We start from the raw sequence: 22,530 nt of genomic DNA, 5'->3' as shown, positions 1-22,530 counted from the left end.
CTGGCCATTCTTGGGATTGTATCTCTAACATATCTGGAGAATGCCAAGTTGGGGAAGTTATAATGAAAGTTGGAATTGAGCAGAAATTGCCTTGGTTCATTATGAAGAGAAACATTTTTTACCATCATTTGTTGAACAAGACATACTGTCCCAGCTTGTGTGTAACACTCAGGCATAATCACTAAGTTCACACATCACACAAAGCTAAAAAAAAATAAATCATATAAATCATATTGTGGCTGAGTCCATATATTCAGGACACCAGAGGAAAAGTCTAGAAGTCTAATGATTTTGTGTGAATAATTGAAAATATGTGATAAATACTTGAAGTTTATTAGAAGGCTTTCACTTTTATTTGTACTCATAAATGTAACTGCAAAGCATCCCAAAATATATTTGAGCCACTTTCTATGATTGAAACAAAATTAGGAGCTCCACTCAGATTCTGAAGGACAATGATTTTTATTTGAAGTTCACTAGTGGAAAATATCTGTCTTTTTCTTTGCTCCCCACTCCTTTTCACCTGTGTGGGAAGCTCCACCTTCCTTACCCTTCAAATCATAAAAGGAAATTACTTTGAAATGGATAAAGAAATAAAATTCCCTGCCCTTCCTAAAGGAGATATTTAACAATTGGAGAGAGTGGCATGAGACCATGTGTTGGTTTGTAAAAGGATATGGCTTGTAAAGATGTTTCCTTTGAATCCTGTGATGAATATGGATGTATTTCCGTTGCAGAAGAACCTGATGAAATTATGCAATTACAGCTGAGCGGGCAGATCTAAATATAGATAGAAATGTCTGTTCTTTGCCTGTGTGTTTCTTAATACACCTACACAGATTATGAGAAAACTGCTATTTAAAAAAGCAAGTGTTTGTAATGGCCACAGTTCAAAATGAAGATGGATCTGTGAAAAAGCAAAAGTACAAGCTGTTATGGAAGTCTTTTCTGAAAATGTATTTGTTTACTATAGTATCATATCTATAAACTGAAGGCATGTATTATTGAGAGTGTAAGTTATAACTGAACTAGTTGTGCTAAGGCAGCAATTCCAAATTTGATACCTTCACATCTGTAGGAACTACAACTTCCATGCTAGACAGGAATTTTGGAAACTGTAGCCTGGACCCATAATAGGAGGGACATCTGGTTAGGAAAGCTTGACTTAGCACCATCTGCTCAAATGGTTGTGGGAGAAACTGCGGTCTTCATACTGCATCTGCCAAAATCCTTACATGTTGTATTTTAATGCTGGCTTTCCTGTGTAAAAATATATTCTTTTCAAAAAGTGAACACTATTTCCACTCTGGGAATATCTTTATTGATAGGCAGATTATGTAATTTCTCAATGAGGAGCAAGCCCTTTTTGCAATTGGTCTTGATACAATCTGTTTATGGTTGTTTCCTTCATAACTGGCTGTATTATTTCTAGGTGCATCTGCACCATTGTGTCTGTGGTTCTAGACCACGTATTATTTGAATTCTAGTAATTGTACCATAGGAATCCTTATGTGTGGTAGGACTTAAAATACCAGTGCATTTGACTGTGGGATCCTTGATTGCCTGTTGCCAAAGATTCTAGGACAGTATTTCTCAACCTTGGCAATTTTAAGACAGGTTTAAGACAGCCAGCATGTTGGCTGGGGAATTCTGGGAGTTGAGGTCCACCTGCCTTAAAGTTGCCAAGGCTGAGAAACAGTGTTCTAGGATAATACTTGGCAACTCTTTTCAGATGCCCCATTATCCTTCTCTGGCATGGCCAATGGATAAGGATTTCTTAAATACATTTTTTATAGCAAACTAGATCTCCTGTCTCCCAACCCAATTAGTTTTTGATATATGCCTCTAGTCTTATATGCCTCAGTCCTGGGGCATAATTTAATTGAAGGAATTCCTTCATGAATGCTGTGCTCACAAACTGGAGATTGCCTACTCTTTCCTAACAAGTTGGACTGGGTTTTCTTCATTTACATATATATTTTAAAATTGACATTTCTTCTTTCCTTCCTGCAAGTCAGCTTTTCAGGTTTAACTGCAGTGAACAACAAATGCTGAAGCAAACTCTTCAAAATGTTTTGCTTTCTGCACTTCAATTATATGGACACGCTTTGATTCCAATAGGATTCATTTGGCTTCCTGCCCCTTCAGTATGGAACTTCTGATACTACCCTAATTCAGAACGATTTAGATTACCCCAAATAGAGAGATCACTATTTCAGACTAATGCTTCATTCTGGTTGCTTTGAAAAACTGACTTATAATATATGTGTGCTCATAACATGAACTTAATCTTCTTCCAAATATTATTTGTAAATTTATTTATGATATTTCTATGCTGCTCTACTCCACAACAGCTCCAAGTGGCACAGAATGAGTGAACGCATTTCCCAAAATTACCGTCTTGAATTATTGTTATTTTATTCATAGTAATAGATGCCTGACATCCCTCTTCCAAGAATCCTGTAAATCTAATCCCATATATAACATCATGTTAAAGTCACATTTATGGAGAACACAATATCACAGATGTGATATATGTTACATACTACATTTTTCTTGTTAGTAACCATTACTGAGAAAGCATTACCCCAGTGACTCCAATGTGCTGATATTGCTTAAGATGGTTTACAGTAAAAATTGTAACACAATTAAATTATATATGATAAGCACAAGAGATGAACTCTAGTGTGATTATTATTTTTTACTTATTTATTAATTTTTTTCAACCGCCCATCTCCCCCCAATGGAGGAACTCTGGGCGATTCACAACAAACATTAAAAACATAAAATATATAAATACATAAAACCTTAATTAAAAACATTACTAAAAAGAAGGAGGAGAGACCAAGAGGATGAAAAATCTGAGGCTGAAGGCAGAAGGCCTCTATGGGGCTAGCCATCCCCATGCTTGAGGTATTCCCACCCCAGGCCAGGTGGCAGAACCAGGTCTTCAAAGCCTTACGGAAGGCCAGGAGTGTGGGGGCTAATCGCACCTCCGGGGGCAGAATGTTCCAAAGAGCAGGGGCTACCACAGAGAAGGCCTGCCTTCTGGACCCTGCCAGTCGAAGTTCTTTCACTGAGGGGTCCGAAGCATATCCTCTCTGTGTGATCGGGTGGGACGGGTTGAAGTCATAAGGGAGAGGCGGTCCCTTAGATAACCTGGTCCCATGCCATGTAGGGCTTTAAAGGTGATAACCAACACCTTGAATTGGACCTGGAAGCAAACCGGCACCCAATGCAGCTTGCGGAGCAGAGGCGTTACATGGGCCCTCCTTGGGGCTCCAACAATAGCCCACATGGCTGCATTCTGGGCCAGCTGTAGCTTCCGGATACTCTTCAAGGGTAGCTCCATGTAGAGTGCATTGCAGTAGTCTATCTGGGAGATAACAAGGGCGTGAGTGACTGTTCGAAGGGCATCCCAATCCAGGAAAGGGCGTAACTGATGCACAACCCGAAGTTGTGCAAAGGCCCTCCTTGCCACGGCTGCCACCTGCTCTTCAAGCAGGAGCCATGAGTCTAGGAGGACCCCCAGATTACGCACTGGGTTTGTCTGGGGCAGTGCCACCCCATCCAGCACCAAAGATGACAAAATCCCGGATACAGAGGAGCCATTAACCCACAGCCACTCCGTCTTATCAGGGTTCAGCCGAAGCCTGTTGTTCCCCATCCAGACCCTTACAGCCTCCAGGCACTGTGAAAGGGTGGCCATGGCATCACTTACTTCACCAGGGATGGAGATGTATAGCTGCGTATCATCAGCATACTGATGATACCTCATCCCATGATGACAGATGATCTTGCCCAGCAGTTTCATGAAAAGGGGCGGAGAGAGAACTGAACCCTGTGGCACCCCACAAAGGAGGGGCCGAGGATGGGACCTCTCCCTATCACCACCAATTGGGATCGGCCCCAGAGAAAGGAGGTGAACCAGCACAAGACCGTGCTACCCACCCCCAATTCCCTGAGCCGTCCCAACAGGATACCGTGGTCGATGGTATCAAAAGCCGTTGAGAGATCAAGGAGAGCAAGGATGGTTGCACTTCCACCATCCCGCTCCCGCCAGAGGTCATCCATAAGTGCGACCAATGCCATTTCCGTTCCATATCCGGGCCTTTGATTTTATTGTACTAAGAGTGTACACAGAACTCACTAGAATAGACAGGAAGAGGCAGTGAGCAGTACCTAGGCCTCACAGTAGGCAACAAGGACAACTGGAGGTAGGGATGGACAAAACAGTTATTTTCAATTCCCACATTCATCAGTCTGTCCTAGCTTGACTTTAATATAGGCGGCTATATTGTTCTTCCTCAGGGCTAATCAAGCCAGGTTCCCTGAATCTCTTTTCACAGGACTTATCCACTGATTATACTTGTTGCCCTCCTAAACCTCTTGCAGTTTCTTTGAATTCTTATTAAATATGGTGTGTAGAACGGGACACAGTACTTGAGGTGAGATCTGATCACCATTGAATACAGTGGAATTAATACTTCGTTAGTTTTGGAAGCTACAGTTCTATTAATGCAGCCTAAAAGTTTGTTTTTTTTTCTCAGACAGATGACTAAATGAAGAACTTTGCATGTACCTTTTATTGTTACTTTCAGTTCATTTCTCTGACCTCTGAAGATTTTGAATTTTATTCCTGCCTTTTAGAATACTTCCTACTCCACTTAATTATGTTTTATCTGGAAATGTGATGAGCATATCCGCCACCTCTTTATACAAATTATAATTTTAAAAATTGAAGAGTACCAAGACCAGGACCAAATCTCAGTGGGTTTCCATTTTGATGATAATCTATTGATGAAAATTATACACCAAAATACGAGTCAGTTATGTATTTACTTAATTGTCATGCCATCCAGTTGACCCTTAACTCGCTTGCTGATCATGGGGTAATTAGTCAAATGCATTGCTGGAATTATAGTATTCTTACAATCTATTAGACTCTATAAGGTAAATCTGGTAAAATTTGATCAGAGTTAGAATTGCCAAGCAACTATTGCAGTGTTTTCAAAGTGCTTACTATCAATCTCTTTATGATCTGCTGTAGAACTTTTCCAAGTATCAGTGTCAGAATATCTGGTCTGTAGTTTCCTGCTTTTTTCTGTTCTTTGAAGACAAAGACACCAGTCATCTGGCACTTCACTAGTTCTCCAGGATTTCTTAAAGATAATATGTGTGTTCAGCCAGACCATATGTTAGTTCCTTCAGTACCCTAGGATGCAGTTCATCTGGCTCTAGAGATTTAGGCTTCTTGAGAATAAATAAGTATTTTCTGACTATGTTCCTGCTAATTTATCCTGCTCTTTCCTATGGAACACAGATTTTCTCACTCAGGTAGACTGAATTTCAACACTTCCTATTTCTGACAAGCATTTAGTCTACCAGATTACTTGTTTCTTGTTTCTAATAAAATCATCTTAGCTATAGATCATCAGTTATACTAGTTTTTTGTTACTGAATTTTATTGTGCAAGCTTCTCTGAGCAATGTGATTATATTAGAACTCATTAAAATTAAGTAACAAAATCAATCAATTGTATATGTATTTTCTAAAGTATATCATATATCCCAATATATACAAAGACCATATTTCTGGAACAAGCACTGTACTTTTTGTTTAAATGCTGCAGGTACATTTTAATCAGGCATCCTTGTTGAGGCCTTTTTACCTGTTGGTGTGAGACAGAGACTCTGTGTGTGTGTGTGTGTGTGTGTGTGTATTTTTAGTACTAATTCCTGGTTAATTGGAAGATTAAGAACTTACTGACTAGTTCATAATAAGTAACATCAAATATAACAAAATGAATTCATTCTAATAATTAGTGGTAGTTTTATAAGCCTGTATGACTAAATTAAAGAGTTAATAGTTGATCAGACAGTAACAATTTATTACTTTTGATTATAAACTCTAGGACACAAATTCAGGTGTGGGATACCAGCCATCAATATTCTGAATTGCTAATAAGCTGATCACAGATTAATTAACTGCTGAACAACTTCAAAGATTGATAGAAATCACATCCTATACTTTTCACTCATGCTGCTATCTAGACTAAAATTATAAAGGCTGTTTTGAATGAGGTATGTATATATGAGGGGTAGAAGAACTGACTTTATTTCATAATAGAAAAGAGCTGAGAAGCCTTCACTATGCTTTATTCAGTAATAACCAAAAATGTCCTAACAGATCCTGGATTTTGCTAATGAAGTAAAAAAGGTATGCTATCTGGTCTTGGTAAAGTTATACTGTGTTAAAGAGAGTTTGTTTCTGGTTTTTTTTTTTTCTTCCACTGTTATGTTCTGTAGGTACCTGGCTAAGACCTGGAACCCCAAAAGCATCTGTCAGACTGGAATGTTGGGTTCATTTTTCAAGAATTCAGAATTGGGAAAGATCATCTAAATTTGTTCAGGACAGTTGCTGGAAGGTGTTACACGATTTGTTAACATAGAAATCGTGCTCCGATACTTTTCTTCTAAATAATCACCATGAATGTGACAAGCTTGTTCTCCTTCACAAGCCCAGCTGTTAAAAGACTGCTGGGGTGGAAGCAAGGGGATGAAGAGGAAAAGTGGGCAGAGAAAGCTGTTGATGCCTTAGTTAAAAAACTTAAGAAGAAAAAAGGAGCAATGGAAGAGCTGGAAAAGGCATTAAGTTGTCCTGGTCAGCCAAGCAACTGTGTTACAATTCCTCGTTCCTTAGATGGCAGACTTCAGGTGTCTCATCGCAAGGGACTTCCTCATGTAATTTACTGTCGTGTGTGGCGCTGGCCCGATCTTCAGAGCCATCATGAACTTAAACCATTGGAATGCTGTGAGTTTCCCTTTGGTTCAAAACAGAAGGAAGTCTGCATCAATCCCTATCATTACAAACGAGTGGAAAGCCCAGGTAAGTAATTTTATTATATGTCCATTTCCCCTTTCCTCCTCATCTACAATTACTTTTAACTCAGCTACAATTACTTTTAACAAGTCAATAGCACTAAGTGGGATAATTAAACAGGTGTAGATTTTACTTTTTCTTACTCTACCACTATTCAACTGTAATAAAGTAACAATTTACTACATGTACATTTGTTCAAGTACTCAGGTAGGCTTGAGGTACTTCATATTTAGCTCTTTAAAAGTGGCTGGAATTGTGCATGATAGCAGTAATTTCTTGTTACAAACACTTTGACTTCCTTTTAAAGCTTCCCTAAGGTAGTTACGGCACTTGTCTTGTGGGAGAGGGAATGGAAATACAAATGCGCCAATGTATGATTTTCATCAATGCCTTTTGCTTGGGTGATACTGCCGTGAGTACTGATTTCCAAATTAGATTTGGATGAATCAGTTCTTTTAAACATCTGCCACTTCATTTGGGGAAAGCCTTCTGAAAGCTTACAGAAAAGACTGTGTAAGATATACTGAGTGGGTCTAGTTTTAAACATATTTTTGGTTTATAAGAAATAACCACCAAACTAATGTGTAAAACTTATTTACACAATGTCTGAAGATTTGTGGTAAATTGGGAAACAGTATTATAGAAACTGTTACCAGATTTAAAGAATTGTATTATAGGTCACAACAGTAAGGAGTGCTTGAATTGTTGAAACACTCTTGTTACTGTGTTTCTGAAACCAAGAGGAGAGACTGCTAGTCTTTGAAAGCAGTCTGGTAAGTCAGTTGGAAATTGAGACAGCTCGACTCTGTTGAAGGCAGGCGGAACTTTAATGGGCAATTCAAAGCTTGGAGAGGCCACCCTTTGTCAGACTGCTTCCTGATAGACTGCTGCATATATGTGGTTACAGGAGGAAGAAGAAATGATGGAGGAAGCTTGCTGTCAGTTGGCAAACACTCCCACACAATGGTCGGAAAGAAGGGTCTTGCACAGGCATGTCTGTAACAGCCAACTATAATTGACTATATTAGACTATTTGTGTACTATGTATACAAAAGTATCATAGCTTAAAGATGATGCCAAATCTACCCGGCATATTAAATGTGCTTTTGTATCTGATGTAAGCATAACTTGTTTAAATAGCTCTACTAAAAGGAATAGAAAAGACTAAGTGTAAATGATGTAATGAGGACATCATAGCTCATTGGGCACTATTAATGTCGATTCTAATCTTAATGTTTTTGTTTTGCAAAGTCTTTAGGAAGCCATTCTACACAAAATACTTCATATTGTTTGCAAGGCAGAATAAATTTTTCAGTTATTCAGAGGCTTAAATTCTTGGCATGTCATATATCATGTACTACATTTTTAAGTAGGTGGGTAATAACTTGGGTATATCTCCCCAAATAGTATCCTATTTTCAGCATTTTTAGGTTAATGGTTCAAATGGATAAATCTAGGTGTGCCCTAGCTGCATTTCTAAGACATAGATGATTTGAAAGAGATCCTTTTGGTCCTAGGATTATATTGCACATGGAAGTCATGAGCAATTTACTTCATTTGTTGAAATAATGTGTGAAACTTATGGAATGTTGCATATTAATTGGATTCAGACTTAATTTTTATCTTCATTTCTGGGTTACCTTAGCAGTTTGATGATATTGAAGAATCCAGCAAATTAAGCTCTTCATAAATTGTTGGAATCTTTGGGTGTTGTGCAAGCAAATGTTGAAGGAAACAAGTGTCAAGTGATATAAAGAAAAATAGAAAATCTACTTGGAATGTGCATGTGCCATATTAATGTTCTTTCCACATTAGAGGACAACTTTTCATACCTGAGTGAAAAGTAAAAGAGGTCTAAGAACTCAGGATTGAACCTATTTTTTTTCTAGCCAGAACCCATCTGAGCAACTAGCTAGTAGTGGTGGTGGTGGTTCTAAAATCCCTGTGTTCTGTTAACTTTGGAATTTTGCAAACCTTGACTACTGTGTGCTCTATTTATTTAATAGAGTTATATCTCACCTTTCATTCAGGAGTGCAGTGTAGTATATATATCACTCCCTCTTTCTATTTTTCCCCACAGCAACAGCCCTATGAGGTAGGTTGTAACTTGAAGATAGTAGGCATCTGTTTTTCTTGTGTATATTAATAACCTGTGATAGCATTTCCCAAACTTGTGCCTTTGCATAATTAGAATGCAACGTAACACTAAAGTATTGGGATCAGAACTCAGGAGTCTCAATCCCAACACATTTAGAGACCGATTGAGAAAAATTATATCTGAATACTTTTACGTGTTGACTTCTGCTTGTTGTGGTTCTTTGGATCTGTCCAACTGGGCACTTAGAGGAATGAATCTTCTGTCCTTGGAGTTAGTTAGTTTAATTTTGTGATGGGATGATGAGGCAATTTTTTTTGTTCTGTTTGTCCTTGACCGATATGTGCAACAAAGTATGTTCTGAATTGCTGAGGCAAAAATGAGAGCAGTCTCTTTTTAAAAACAAAACACAAAGTTCCCACCCAAATGTTTGTAAGAAGAAGCAATTTAAAGAAAAAGAACCCAGAAATAAGGGCCTTTAGATTTCCTCAAAATGTTTGTTTGTTATGTTATGACATAACAACAGAGGAAGGCATCGTGTTAGGGTAAACTATTGGCCCATTGAGTCTGATAATGTCAGAGCTTGTACAGTAGCACCTCTTTTGAATGTCAGGTAGGAATTTCCAATCCTTCCAGAAGATGCCAATGTTTTGCTGGGGATTATCTGTATATGAGCACATGTTCTTTCTTGATGTGATTTTCACAAATGAACATTTGTGGGAAATCATCCTTTATTCTGAATGTGTCTGTCTTGAGTATCCAGTTTTTTAAATCTATTAAATCAGTGTTCTTGATTTGCTGTTATAGCTCTGATAGTCAACTGTGATGATTAATTAGAACAGTTTTCAAACAGATTTTCCTCTTGTGATATATGCAAGCTGATGCCCCTTCAAATAGTTCTATAGTTTGTAATATTTATATTAAAAGCTGCCTTTTCAGCTTTGCAGCATACATCACAATTATTGTTTGCATGATGTACCAGTATTCTGATAATTATTGCTGAAGTCCTGAATTAATCCTCCTAAAATGTTTGAAACCAGTTTCCTAGTTAAAACACCAGTTTTCAGTATTAATCTTGCTGCTGGAACAACTACCACAGTAGGTATTTGAATCAAATCCAAGCCTGGATTCACACATCATACCAAAACAAAAATATGTACAGCTTTTGGGTATGATTTCATATAGTATGTGAACTCAGTCAGTTGTGGCTTATTCAACAAACCATGGCATAGTGTGATATGTGAAACAGGTGCATGATTCTTCACATTCCAACAAGATACACTGGTCAAAAGTATAAAAAAAAAAAACTCCAAACTTCTAAAAAGCCAGAGGAAACTTTATCTCTGTCATACTGAACCTGCCTATTACAAGAGAATATGAACTATGAAAAGGAAAGATGGACTGAGAAATATTTAGTAATTCCTTGCCTTTGCCCTGTGTGTATCTGTGAAGCTGTTGATGGTTTTATGTTGATGGATTATGCTATGATACTTGGATATGGCTGTGCAGTCTTGTCTAACTTGAAATAGTTTGGCTTTTCAGAGAGATAGTGATTATTTTAGCCTCAGCCCATACTAAAGAATTAAACAGGATGACATGTGACTAGCCCTTTGAGTATATGATGAAACTTCATGGTCACATATTTGTAAGTCATACATTTGTTTATATGTGGGCCTTGTGTTCCATATACTTCACAGCAATGTGTAAACTACCTAAACACCGTAAGTGAACTCATAGTGTATTTATATTGGTTATTTAAGCAACATTTTAAGCAAAATTAAAATGAAGGGGGTAGACTTGTGTGTACTAAGTTCAGAACATGTTGTGGTTGTAGTATTTGTGTAGCCAGCTGATAAGTTAAATTTTCTTTCATTAATGTACCTTCAGTCCTAATTAAGAAGCTTTGTCCCTCAGAGATCAGTAAGTTGCAGCTAACAAATTGCTGATAATATTGAAAATACAGGTAGTTCTCACTTAAAGATGATAATTGGGACCAGCGACGTGGTTGTAAAGTGTGATGTCATGTGATCACACCAACTTATGACAGTAGTTGCAGCAGTTCCAGTTGCCATCATTAAGTGAATCCCACAAAGTTGTTAAGTGCAATGTCACGTGATCACCATTTGCGACCTCCTGTTGGCTTCCCCATTGACTTTGCTTGTCAGAAGTCAGCAGTGAAGGTCACAAATAGCAATCACATGACCATGGGACACTGTAACTGTTGTAATTACGAGCCGGTTGCCAAGTGCCGGAATCGCGACCATGCGATGGTGCAATGGCCGCAACTACGTGGGCCACTTCTAAGTCTCACTTAGCACCATTGTAACGTAAAACAGTCACTGAACAAGTGGTTGTTAAGTGAGGACTATCTGTAAGTGAAAAAAGATATTCACATGTAGTACTTTGTATAACATTTTCCCCTTATACAACCTATTAATATAGAATACGTCAGGACTCAGGAGGAACTCAATTTGGCCTTTGTAGTCCATTTTTGATCAGACAGCAAAGTTTGACTGGGAGAGTAGATAGATGGAGTAAGTCAACAGTCTGCTGGACTCCTTGCAATCGGCTTTATTTTTAGGTGGTCTCAGTTGTGTGGATAGAAAAAGAGGATGAGCATTAAGATAGCAAAGGTTCAAAAGTACTCTCAGCTACTTTTGAAGAAAGGATCCATTTCTCTAAAACCATTATCCATGAAATGGGGAACAGGCATGATGTGCAAAGATTAGCTAGTTGTGCCTTGCCTGGTGATTTTTAGGGCTTTTTGAAACTGTTCTTTATCTGTCTAGCCTTTTTCTTTCCTTCCCTTCCCAAGGCAGCCACCTTGCCCCATTAGAAAAATCCTCTTCCTGTTGTTTCAGCTTGGAAGTAGGAGGGAAATGCTGTGGGATGGTGCAAAATTTATGCATATAAGAAAGAATGGTTGCTATAGTCAAATGGAAATTAATTCATTTTATAAATGGGATACCTTATTTTACTGGTAAACATTTTTGATCAATACTTATTCAGTTAATACCATTTTTTTAAAACATCTTGCCCTTTTTTGAAATGTAGCTTCTGATACCAGTGTATGCCTGCACGCTTATTTATTATGTATGTATGTATGTATGTATGTATACAAATATGTCACATAATACATATTTTCATTTGGAGTTGGCAAGAAGGGCATTGTGCAGGAATTTGCTCTTGTGTTTATAATTTTGTAATGCCGGAAGTATTTCTGTACACATCCAGTAATAACTAAGATCACTTGGGAGCCCACATTTATACATAAAGCAAAATCAGAAGGTTTTTTTAAATTATTATTTGTTGGACAAAATATAATCTGGTTCACACATAACACTAAATCATAATGTATGGTTTTTGCATATCATACTAGGTAAAACATAGTAGGTGGTGTGATGGAATGTATCTACAAAAAAGGAGGGGGTGCATTCCAGGAAGGGAAAAGAGACAAAAGACAACACAGTCCACAGGAGGAGCATGGGAAGCAAAAGAAGTTCAGTATAGCCATCTCCCAGGGTATATCCACTTGTTGTAGTAGTATAGATTTTATCTGGCAAGATTCTGTCTATAAGATATAGCAAATAAAGGAATTTGACTCAACTGGACTGTTTCACTGTTCTTGGGCTGGGCCTGAGGGGTGGTCACACATTAGATCTGTTTGTCTCAGAGCAGTTGTAATGTGATTTGAGGGTGGGGGACATTAATATCTGTCCCATGTCATGATCAGATCACTCTCTAGTTGTTCTAGAACAGGGTTCTCTAAAGTGGTCAATATTGACCACCAAGGGTCAATGGAACTATCCATTGTTGTTGTTGTTGTTAGTAGTACTATTAAGTAGTATTTATTAAATTATTTTCATATAATAAATGTTTGGGGGGCGATGAACAATCTGAACTTCATGAAGGGGTTGATGAGCTAAAGAGTTGGGGACCACTATTCTAGAGCTTTCTGCCCCTTCCCCCCAAAGAATGACCTGTTTGATTGGTTCGTTCTAGGCTCCTGGTTTCCAGAGGGCACTTGGGGTGTTTCCTGGAGCTCTTGTGGGTAGCTTAACTGAGGCCTTAGTTACCTCCTGGAATGGGAAAGTGGGGTAATTGTTGCCTTGGACAGAATTGCGCTTGAGTGGCCTCTCTGTACGCTGATCCCTGGGGATTCAGTGATTCTTAGAGATGCTGTGGGAGATGAAACATCAGAAAAGACACCTAGAGCTACCGCTGGAGAAAAATGGAGCCCAAAAGAACAAATGTAAAAGCCTATATTAGGGCCTATGCTATAGCAATAAGTGCAGCAAAATGCAGCTATTTTTCCAATCTTACTGCATCTGCAGATTGCTGACTACTGACCCTAAGATAATCCAGATCCTTTTAGGCAAGAGGCTGTAGGAAAAACATCTGAAGGGTTGCTATGCAGGAATATTTTAGGCATTGACAGATATAATTACTTGGATTCATTCCAAATTATATTCTGGCTGGGCAGATCCTACTGAGTTAGCAGAGCCACAGTACTGCCCTATTATCTAGGAGGAGGTTAAGCATCAAGGAAGTGGACAGGGTTCTTGAGGCTGTGTGTGCCAGCATCTGCATGATAGAACTGTGTCCTTTCTAGTTGGTTAAGGCCACCTGGGTTCAAGCAGTGGTAAATTCATCCTTGAATAAAGGGTTGGTACTGTTTGCCTTGAAGAAGATGGTGATATGTTCCCTCCTCAAGAAACCATCTCTGGATCCAGCAATGCTGAACAAATGTTGACACTTCCCATTGGGAAGCCACAACTGGTCCAGAATGGGACGACACAAGTAGTTATGATATATCTACTAGTTACCAGCTGGCTTTGGGGTGCAATTCAAGTGCTTATTGTCAGGTGAATCCACACTCCAGACCACCTTTCTCCAATTGCTTCTGCCCATCTCTTAAGATCTGGCATGTTCCTGGTCCCATCAAAGAAGGCAGGGATAGCGTTATTTGTGTCTACCCCTGCCTTCTGGAAGAGCATTCCCCCTGAGGTCTGCACAGCTCTGAATCTGCTGTCCTTTAAGAAAGCCCCGAAGCCTTGGCTCTTTCAGCTGGCAACCATCTCTTGTAAAGAGTTGCCACTTTTTTGGTAGCTTAAAATAAAGCTTAAAATAAAGACCATATATGCCTCATTTTGTTGCATTTGTAATGTTAAATTTCCAGTGATTGGACATCTTTGTCATAGCACTTCCAAAGATTGTTTCCAAATTGTAACTTGCAGTATGGGGCAAATGTTAAATATATGGGGATTAGTAAAATCAATGTATGTTTCATGAATTTGATTTAAATTACTTAAACTTACACATTAATTTAATCATGTAAATAAGGTCATCCATTATCTTCAAAGAAATTGTAGGCTGACTATAGAAATCCTATCAATAGATCAGCTCTGCAATTAATCCCTAATATATTAGAGCAGTGAGGTATGCATATGGTCTATTACCATGTGTGCCTTACATTCTTCAGAAGGATAGAAAGAATGAGTCAAGGAAAAGAAATTAGCATGCTTGTGAATGAGCCAAAACACTGTAAAGATTTTGTATTTTGGCAGTACAAAAAAAGGCTGTTTTGATTTCTAACCCATACTAGATAAACGAAGGCAAACCTAACCAGCTACAGAGTTGCTCTGGGTCAGTATTTCATAACCTGGTGTATTATAGTTCCATTGGAAACAGTTTCCTAAATTCCTAGCTTGCATATCCACCAATTGAGAATTCTGGAAGTTCACATTTGGAAAATGCAGATCTCCAGAGGACTGCTTAAGTCCAAGATATAACAGTGCTTTATACAGTAAAGCATTTGCTTTAGTCTAGGCAAGAGTTAACACCTCTACAGCTTTACCCTCCAGGGGCTCACAGCCTCTCCAAAGAGCAGATGTGGGCCTCTTGTTTGCTTTGTGACAACAGGTGTGCTTGGCTCAACACAGCAGAAGTCTCATGCTGTCTCTTCAATTATATCTCTTCCCTTGGGCTGGCAGCAACTTCTGAAAATCAGTGTTCTCCCCTGCTATGTGCATTTTTAGCCCTTTATTTTCTGTAGTGAAGATTCTGAACCCGATCAAGCTTTACAATTTAAAAATATATATTTCCCTGAATACAGTTACCATCACTGATCTAGTTCAAACAACTTCCCTGGTTTATTGCATAAACCACAATTGGAGTTTACATAAGATACGAAACCATAAGCAATGGTTTACAAATGTTTGGATTCACTTATAGTTGGGGTCACTCATAATGTTTAACCAAATTCAGAGAAATTAAAGTTTAGCATAGCATATGAACTGGTTCATTGAAGCCTGTAGATGGAACTGTACTTTACTTCAAAGATGCTATCATGGCACCCAGGTCAATCTCTTAGGCCTGGTCCATATTAAAGTTTATGCCCGTTAGGCCTATCTTCCCATTTATTAATTCTTCTGAATGCATACTTCATGGAGATTTTAAATGGTCTTACCTAGGATCTTCGTAAATTAGTTTTTTGTGAAGGGGAAACATGATGCTATACAGCATAATAGTGGAGCCTGAAATTAGTGACATAATCTGCATGAGCTATTATGGGAAAGATATGCCAGAGGTGATGCTTTCCCTTATTCCTGCCCTTTGTCTGTACTTTATGTGGAGAGTCCAGTGTCTTTATGCCCTTGGAAAGTCTGATTAGAAATCCAAAAGAAGTGGCTGTATTATAAGCACACTGCAGATTCTCTTCCAGCCTATGTAGAAATTTGATAAAATTACATGACTTGAAATGTCTTGCATGCGTTTGCTTAAACATTAGAGAAGGTGGAAAAATCTGATTGTTTCACTGTGATGTAATATTACCAGGCCTAGGGAAACGTAGGTTCAAATGCACATTCTGTCATCAGTCTTCCTTGGTGACTTGTCTCAGCCCTATTTACCTACCTTGGTTGTTGTGAGTAAAAAATTGGAGAAGGAAGGGAGCACTATGTATGTTGACTCAAAAAGAGGAAAAGTGGGATATAAGTCACAAATAATGGAATAAACCTAAACCTGAACTATTCTAGGTTTAATTGCTTTACAGTAGAGACGGGCTTCCTCTAAATTCCTGCAATTTTTGTCCTGTATCATGGATATAAGTAATCAGTCCCATTTACAAGTCTTACCCTGGGTTTTGTTGTCCACGTTGCTCTACTTCCTGAGGTAGGGTAGGTAGTGTTGGAGAAGAATCATTTTGTTGGTGGTGTCCTATTTTTGCAGTATTTCTCTCCAGAGGGTTCAACTAGCACCTTTAGCAGCTAAGCCTAAATTCATGGATGCCAATACCCTACTACTCTCCACATGTTAAAGTGTATACATTTGTATACATACCTTGTATACATTTGTCCAGCTTTGGGAGCTGAAAATGAGGAAAGTGAGGATAGGTCATCCTTGCTGCTTTTCTCTGTTGTGAATCCCAGTGCAACTTCAATTCCTTCTCCAGCCTAATCTGTAGAACTGAGAGATGTGCACTTAGTCGGTTTTTCGGAAGTAGAGATATTATAAGAATGGAATAAAATCCTGTACAATACATTCCATGGAAGCTGATGGAATTTAGCTGCCAAGTTAACAAACTTGAACAGAGTAGGATAGCTCTAATGTTCACACAAATGGTGGTACTTAATTTCACATTTTTAATGTTGTAATGGATGTCTGTTTACATGCCCTTAGACATACCAGTTCTAGTCCTGAGCTGTGTGCCAGTGGTGTCTCCATTTGCTCACATCAGCTGAATGGAAGAATATTTAAACTTCTCCCCAAAATAAAGCAATTTGGCCTAGAGTTAATGAGTATTATTTTAATATTAGCCTTCTACACATTGCTTAATCTAAAAATAAACTTTCAGTTGTTGTTTCTTAGTTCGTTGACAGCCTGTGTAAAATTTACATTGCCTTCAAAAGTGTTTCTTCATTGGAAAAGTTATAACTTAGTAAGCATTAAGTGCAAAACTGAACTAAATATATGGCATCAGATCCTTGGGTTCTTGGTTTTCAGAACAGAATGCACAAGCAGCATGGTCTGTCTCTTCACTGTTCTCCCCACTTTGCCTGCAAATCTAAGCACCTTTCTCCCAGCTGCTGTGAAAACTGAATGTCTAGCTTTGGGACCCCGGCAGTCAGTGCATCCACCAAGAATTTAAGTTATGTAGTAACTAGACACAAGGAAATATTGTTGCTTAGACCTGCTTGTTCCTAAAATATGAGTTCCTCATTAACTGCGAGTGAAATTATAAATGTTCAGCTATAAAGTAAACTTGTCTTCAGCCTTCCCTTTCTCTTTCCTTTCCAGTTCTTCCTCCTGTGCTTGTTCCTAGACACAGTGAATACAACCCTCAGCACAGTCTCCTGGCTCAATTTCGCAACTTGGGACAAAACGAGCCTCATATGCCGCATAATGCTACTTTTCCAGACTCTTTCCAGCAACCCAACAGTCACCCATTCCCCCATTCACCAAACAGTAGCTATCCAAATTCCCCTGGAAGCAGCAGTGGCACCTACCCTCATTCACCTGCCAGCTCTGACCCAGGAAGCCCTTTTCAGATGCCAGGTAAGCTTCCTCTGAGAAGCCTCAGCAGCAGCTTCTCAGCATTGAGAATGGTTTTGGGACAGCACATTGGTTAGCAAGGGGCAAAGAGTGGAAATGAAAGGGATTACATTTCAGTGTTTTTAGCGCATTCGTTAAGCTAATAAAATGTTCCCAGAATTTTTGATAAAATATGCATTCTAGTAGCTACATCATTTTTCTGCAGTTGGAACCAAGGCATTCTGAAATGGATATATCCTCACATTCCAGAAGCAGAACAAGAAAGGATTTGGATGTTCCTTCTGGTAGGATAGGTTCTGGCCTTGCTTTGCTCAGACTGCCATCCTCATGGCCAGGACACACTCTTTTTTTTTTTTCTTTTTTACCTCAATTTTCCGTAACTAGTATTACATAGGCTTTGTTGAGTCTACAGAGTAACTGTAAAAATATATAGCATCCCATATAGATGGCTTTCTTTCAATCATGAGAGGATATAGGATGAAGTTATATGCTGGCATTTGCTGTATACAGCCAAGATATTTGTGCTTAATTAAAGCTGAGAACATGTCTCACAAGATCATGAGCCATTAATGTGTTCCAGGCCCACCAATTGTTTGAAGGTAGATCATCAAGTTCTTTACTTCAAAAAAAGAAGTTTTAGTTGGTAATGTGAGCATTCATAATTGGATTATAGAGTTTTGCATTATTTTAATGCGTTTTAAATTATTATTCAAGTCAGAAATAGTTTTATGACTTGAATAATAATTTAAATTATTATTTAAACTATTTTGCACTTCTGTTCCCAGTTAATGAAGAAAAAAAACACACTTAGCTGCTTCTACTAAACTGTGATTTAGTCTTGGAATCTCCAGAAACTGGATTTAAGTGACTATAAAAGGGCAGTAGTCAATAATGCCATAATATATGCACTCTTAGCATTATATTTTTCATTGTTTCAGAAAGGAGCTACAACTTTGTTTAGCCACCTTAAAAGCAAAGGGTGTTCCTTATAGAAAAAATAGGTAAACAAGAATGACGTGAAATCACTGTCCTGGGAATGTGTCTGTGTCCCTTTCCTAAGATGGTAGAATGGTAACTCCCCACCCCACCCCCGGTAAATAAATGCTTAGTTCCCACAAATTTTGTTTCTACATTTTGGGTATTGAAACCTGAGGGTGTGCTAAGTTGACAATAGCATACCCTTGGCTTAAGGGAATGTTAGAAATAAGCATCAGGGCAATGTTTTTAGCATAAAAATAAAATAGAAATACCTGTGGCTGCAAACCAGTAGTATTAAAAGTAAGCCTTACACTGATGTCCTTTGCCTCCACTGTTTATTAAATCTTCATGCCATCAGCAATAAGTTGTCCTTAAGACAAATGTTTCTTGCTGTGTACTAGATTGTAGTATCTGTCTGCTGATAAATATTTATTTATATTTCAAATTTGTCACCACCCATCTCACTGCAGAGCGACTCTGGGCAGTTTATTGGAAAAGATGACCTCTGCGCAGATTATTTTCTCTAACCTTCTTTCCCACATATAGTGATTTGATCTGTTTGCTTCAAAACTTTCCCAAACCTAATTCCCTCAAGGAAAAGAAAACCTAAGCATAATTCATTAATCAAAGAGTAATAATTTTTGTATTAGCCTTGTTAACACAGATGGGTCAGAAATGGATGTTTTTCTCCTATTTTTATAAGTAGCTGGTAGTTTGACTTAGCTTAACACTTTCCATAAAATGAAAAATGGATTAGCACAAAGAGAAATAACAGTATTTTGTTTCACTTTAGCTGATACTCCCCCTCCTGCTTACCTACCTCCAGAAGATCAGATGACCCAGGATGGTTCACAGCCAATGGATACCAATATGATGGCACCTTCAATTCCTTCGGAAGTAAACAGAGGAGGTGACACTTTATATATATATTTCAAATATGCAGAATGTGTGTGTATTGGTTTATGTGTGTGTGTGTGTGTGTGTGTGTGTGTATGGGACTCCTCCTTTCCTGCTTTGTATTTACATTGTATTAATTGCCTTAAGTTCCTGCTACATAGGAAGGCAGGATAAGAATCAGATAGTACATCAACTATAAGTGCTGCACTTAAAAACAACAGTGGATATGCTCAGATTCTTATGTTAAGACTTGTGCAAAATAGTACACTAGACAAAGTTACACTTAACTGAGCACTAGCGTTCAGTATACGCGCTCACATTTTGCTATAGTTGGAGATAGCTCAACCACAATAAGCCCTACCAAGCTGTTGAGACCAGATATACAACCACCTGGATAACTTGGCTGCTACTAAGCTTAATAAGCAACTGAAAAGTATTTGAAAGATAAGAGCAACAATTTCTTGGTGTTACTCTGCTTTAAGGCAGTTGATAAACACAAACACTTGGTGGTTTTGCTGATCTGTTCACTTTATGTAGTCCTTGCAGCTGAGGAAGGCAAATTTATCAGTGGTTGGCTTTAACTATGAAGATTTTCTGCATACTTTTTAGTTTTTGTAAATGTTCTGCATCTCGACCCTAAAATCTTTTCATACCTTAGGACTGCCCCCCTCCTCCATCCAAGTAAGCTGAGAGATTTGCTCATTGAGTCTTTAAGGGTATGAGTTGCCACAAATTAGTTATATGGGAGAAAGAGACAAGTACACATACCCAATGAACTTCCGATGGGGGTCTAGTTGAATCAACTCTGAGTTGAAGAATATGATCACAGTATATCTGGCACCAGAGCTATGGTGTATAGAGTTGGATGTCAGCTAAACCCCAATTACACCAGTTTCAGGGGAGTATTATACATTTGCTAGAATTGGAATCAGATTAGGCTTCTGTGTCTTTCTACCTATGGAGCTTGGATTTTATTTTTAGGCAGAGAGCAGGTTGGGTGAAGCAGGTTGCCCTTAAGTATATAAAAAGAGTAAAGTTGTCGACCTGATTCCTACCAGTAATATTAGTAATTAAAATACTAGTAATTAAACTCATAGAAATACCTTCTTCTCGGCATTTCCGAGGAAGAAATGGTGAACTGAAGACAGCTCCGCTAAAAGCAGGGACGATGATTGCGGCAGAATGAAGAGTCAGCCAGTAGATTGGCTCTTCATAATTCCTCTTTAGACAAGGAGAGGATTGGCGATCACCCAGAAGTGCTCCAGACAACTGCTCCTCACAAGGAGACCACAAGACAGCAGTCTCTGGCAGGTTTAGCACTCAAACCATGGTTGGCACCTTTGAAAGGACACTAAGTTTACATACTCCCTTTTCTAATCACTTTTGGAAATTGCTTGTTAACTGCTTTTCAGCTATTAGGAACATTTGGATTGACAACTTTTACAGCACCTGGTGAGTTTCCTTCAGTCTTTAGTGAAAGAAGTTTTAAATACAAGTCTAAGGACTTTAAAAAATTGTTTTGGAATAAACAGCAAAAGGGGGATTATAACTTTGATTGTGGAAAGTTACAAATGGACTAAGGGTCCAGATGGATTTGAAATGAGATTTTGGAATTAATTGTAAGAATCCTTCCCATAGGAAAATGCTTTTGTTTTGAATTCTCTTTTTAAAAAATGTGACAGGATGAGACTTTGAAGGTTGGACATAGAGGGACCAGAAGGAACTAAAGAAGACAGTTAAAGGAGGAAAACACTTAAATTTGACTTACTAATACAGAACGAAGCAAAATATTTTAACATTGGACATACTGAAGGATATATTTGAACAATGGACTCAGATGTTAATTTTAAGAGCGTCTACCTCTGTAGATAGAACAAGTTATATCTGATAAGATTGAGACAGATCTGAAAGTGGATGTAAAAATGACAGGATACAAGAATGATATGGAAAAAGGTACTACACTGGACATACAAAAGAAACTGGCTGATGTCTTAATAATTAAAGGGATATACAAATAACAAACCAAGAGAGTGACCTGGATAATTTTCCTATATTGGATTTATAAAAGAGACTTTTTAAAGTTTTGAAGAACTTGTGAGAAGGGACAAAGAAAAAATGAAAAGAAATCAAGTTCTAGGACATTATTTGAGGTCAAACCAGTCAATCTTAAAGGAAATCAACCCTGATTGCTCATTGGAAGGATCGATAATGAAGCTCAAGCTCAGATATTTTGGTCACCTAATGCGAAGAGAGATCTCTTTGGAGAAGACCCTGATGCTGGGAAAGATTGAAGGCAAAAGGAGAAGAGGACGGCAGAGGATGAGATGGTTAGATAGCATCACTGAAGCAATGAGCATGAAACTGAGCAAACTCAGGGAGGCAGTGAAGGACAGGAAGGCCTGGCACAATATGGTTCATGGGGTCACGAAGAGTCGGACACGACTTAACGACTAAACAACAACAACAAAGATCAAGATTGTTAGAAGTAAAAGGAAAGAATATAAAGTTGGTTTATTTGATCAAGGTTAAAATAGATATGCTGTTATCTCTGGTAACCCTTAATGGATTTTGACAAGTCTTTAAAGATTTGTTTATAGATAAGAGATGGGATATGGGAAGAAGAGATTTGTTGCATTTTAAGAGAAGGTGATAAATTACTAAAATTGTATATACTTGTTGTGATGAGGGGAGAAGTCATTTCTTTATATATTTTTTCTTTACTATATTCTTATTTCTATTTCTTTTCTATTTTTTCTTTCTTTTCTGCACATTATATTTTTTCTTTTTCTTTTTAGTTTGTATTCATTTTTAGCTTTTTAATTGTAATTTTTAATAAAATTACTATAAAAAAGAAATACCTTCTCCTCTTCACTTTACGAAGGGGAAACCTACTCTTCTTTCTGTTCACATTGTTTACTCCACACCTGTTTCCGTTAATTCAGTGAGCTCTTATCTCTGCCCCATACCTCTACCTGATGTGTATGGCCACATCCTTTGTTTAATAGCCTTTCAAAAAGGTCTGCTGCAGTTCATGTTTATGAAGGGCACTAGCAATAAATGCAAGCCCCAGTGCTCTCTAGCTACAGACATTTGGAGGCCCGTTCCTTGTGAAGATTTGTTAGTCT

The 22,530-nt window shown here is 38.2% G+C and overlaps 1 protein-coding gene and 1 long non-coding RNA gene across 5 annotated transcripts in view; one reads left to right on the top strand and one right to left on the bottom strand.

The window, feature by feature from the left end:
- The window catches only part of LOC112541789 (uncharacterized), a 32,653-nt gene extending 13,252 nt beyond the window's left edge, over positions 1-19,401 (bottom strand). Inside the window, exons 1-3 of one of the 2 annotated variants that reach the window (XR_015794535.1) lie at positions 19,329-19,401; positions 16,319-16,444; positions 253-907 (exon numbers count right to left, since the gene is read on the bottom strand). This is a non-coding gene — a long non-coding RNA (uncharacterized LOC112541789). Of the gene's footprint in view, positions 1-252; positions 908-16,318; positions 16,445-19,328 lie in introns of those variants that run through there. The other variant, XR_015794534.1, reaches the window with a different exon arrangement.
- Positions 1-22,530, top strand: part of SMAD1 (SMAD family member 1) — an 80,967-nt gene that overhangs the window by 48,857 nt on the left and 9,580 nt on the right. For all 3 annotated transcript variants that reach the window (XM_088132805.1, XM_088132806.1, XM_088132803.1), the window contains 3 exons: positions 6,309-6,888; positions 17,276-17,533; positions 19,302-19,418. In XM_088132805.1, coding sequence (XP_087988931.1) covers positions 6,489-6,888; positions 17,276-17,533; positions 19,302-19,418 — 775 coding nt within the window. In that variant the 5' untranslated portion in view covers positions 6,309-6,488. The remainder of the gene's footprint in view (positions 1-6,308; positions 6,889-17,275; positions 17,534-19,301; positions 19,419-22,530) is intronic.

This window comes from Python bivittatus, unplaced genomic scaffold (genome assembly GCF_059951505.1).
Source record: "Python bivittatus isolate LINGU-HERP-01145 unplaced genomic scaffold, Pbiv_v1 ctg000070_np1212, whole genome shotgun sequence".
Lineage (NCBI taxonomy): Eukaryota > Metazoa > Chordata > Lepidosauria > Squamata > Pythonidae > Python > Python bivittatus.
The sequence above is the reverse complement of the archived record's forward strand: the minus strand, read 5'-3'. Positions and strand labels throughout refer to the sequence as shown.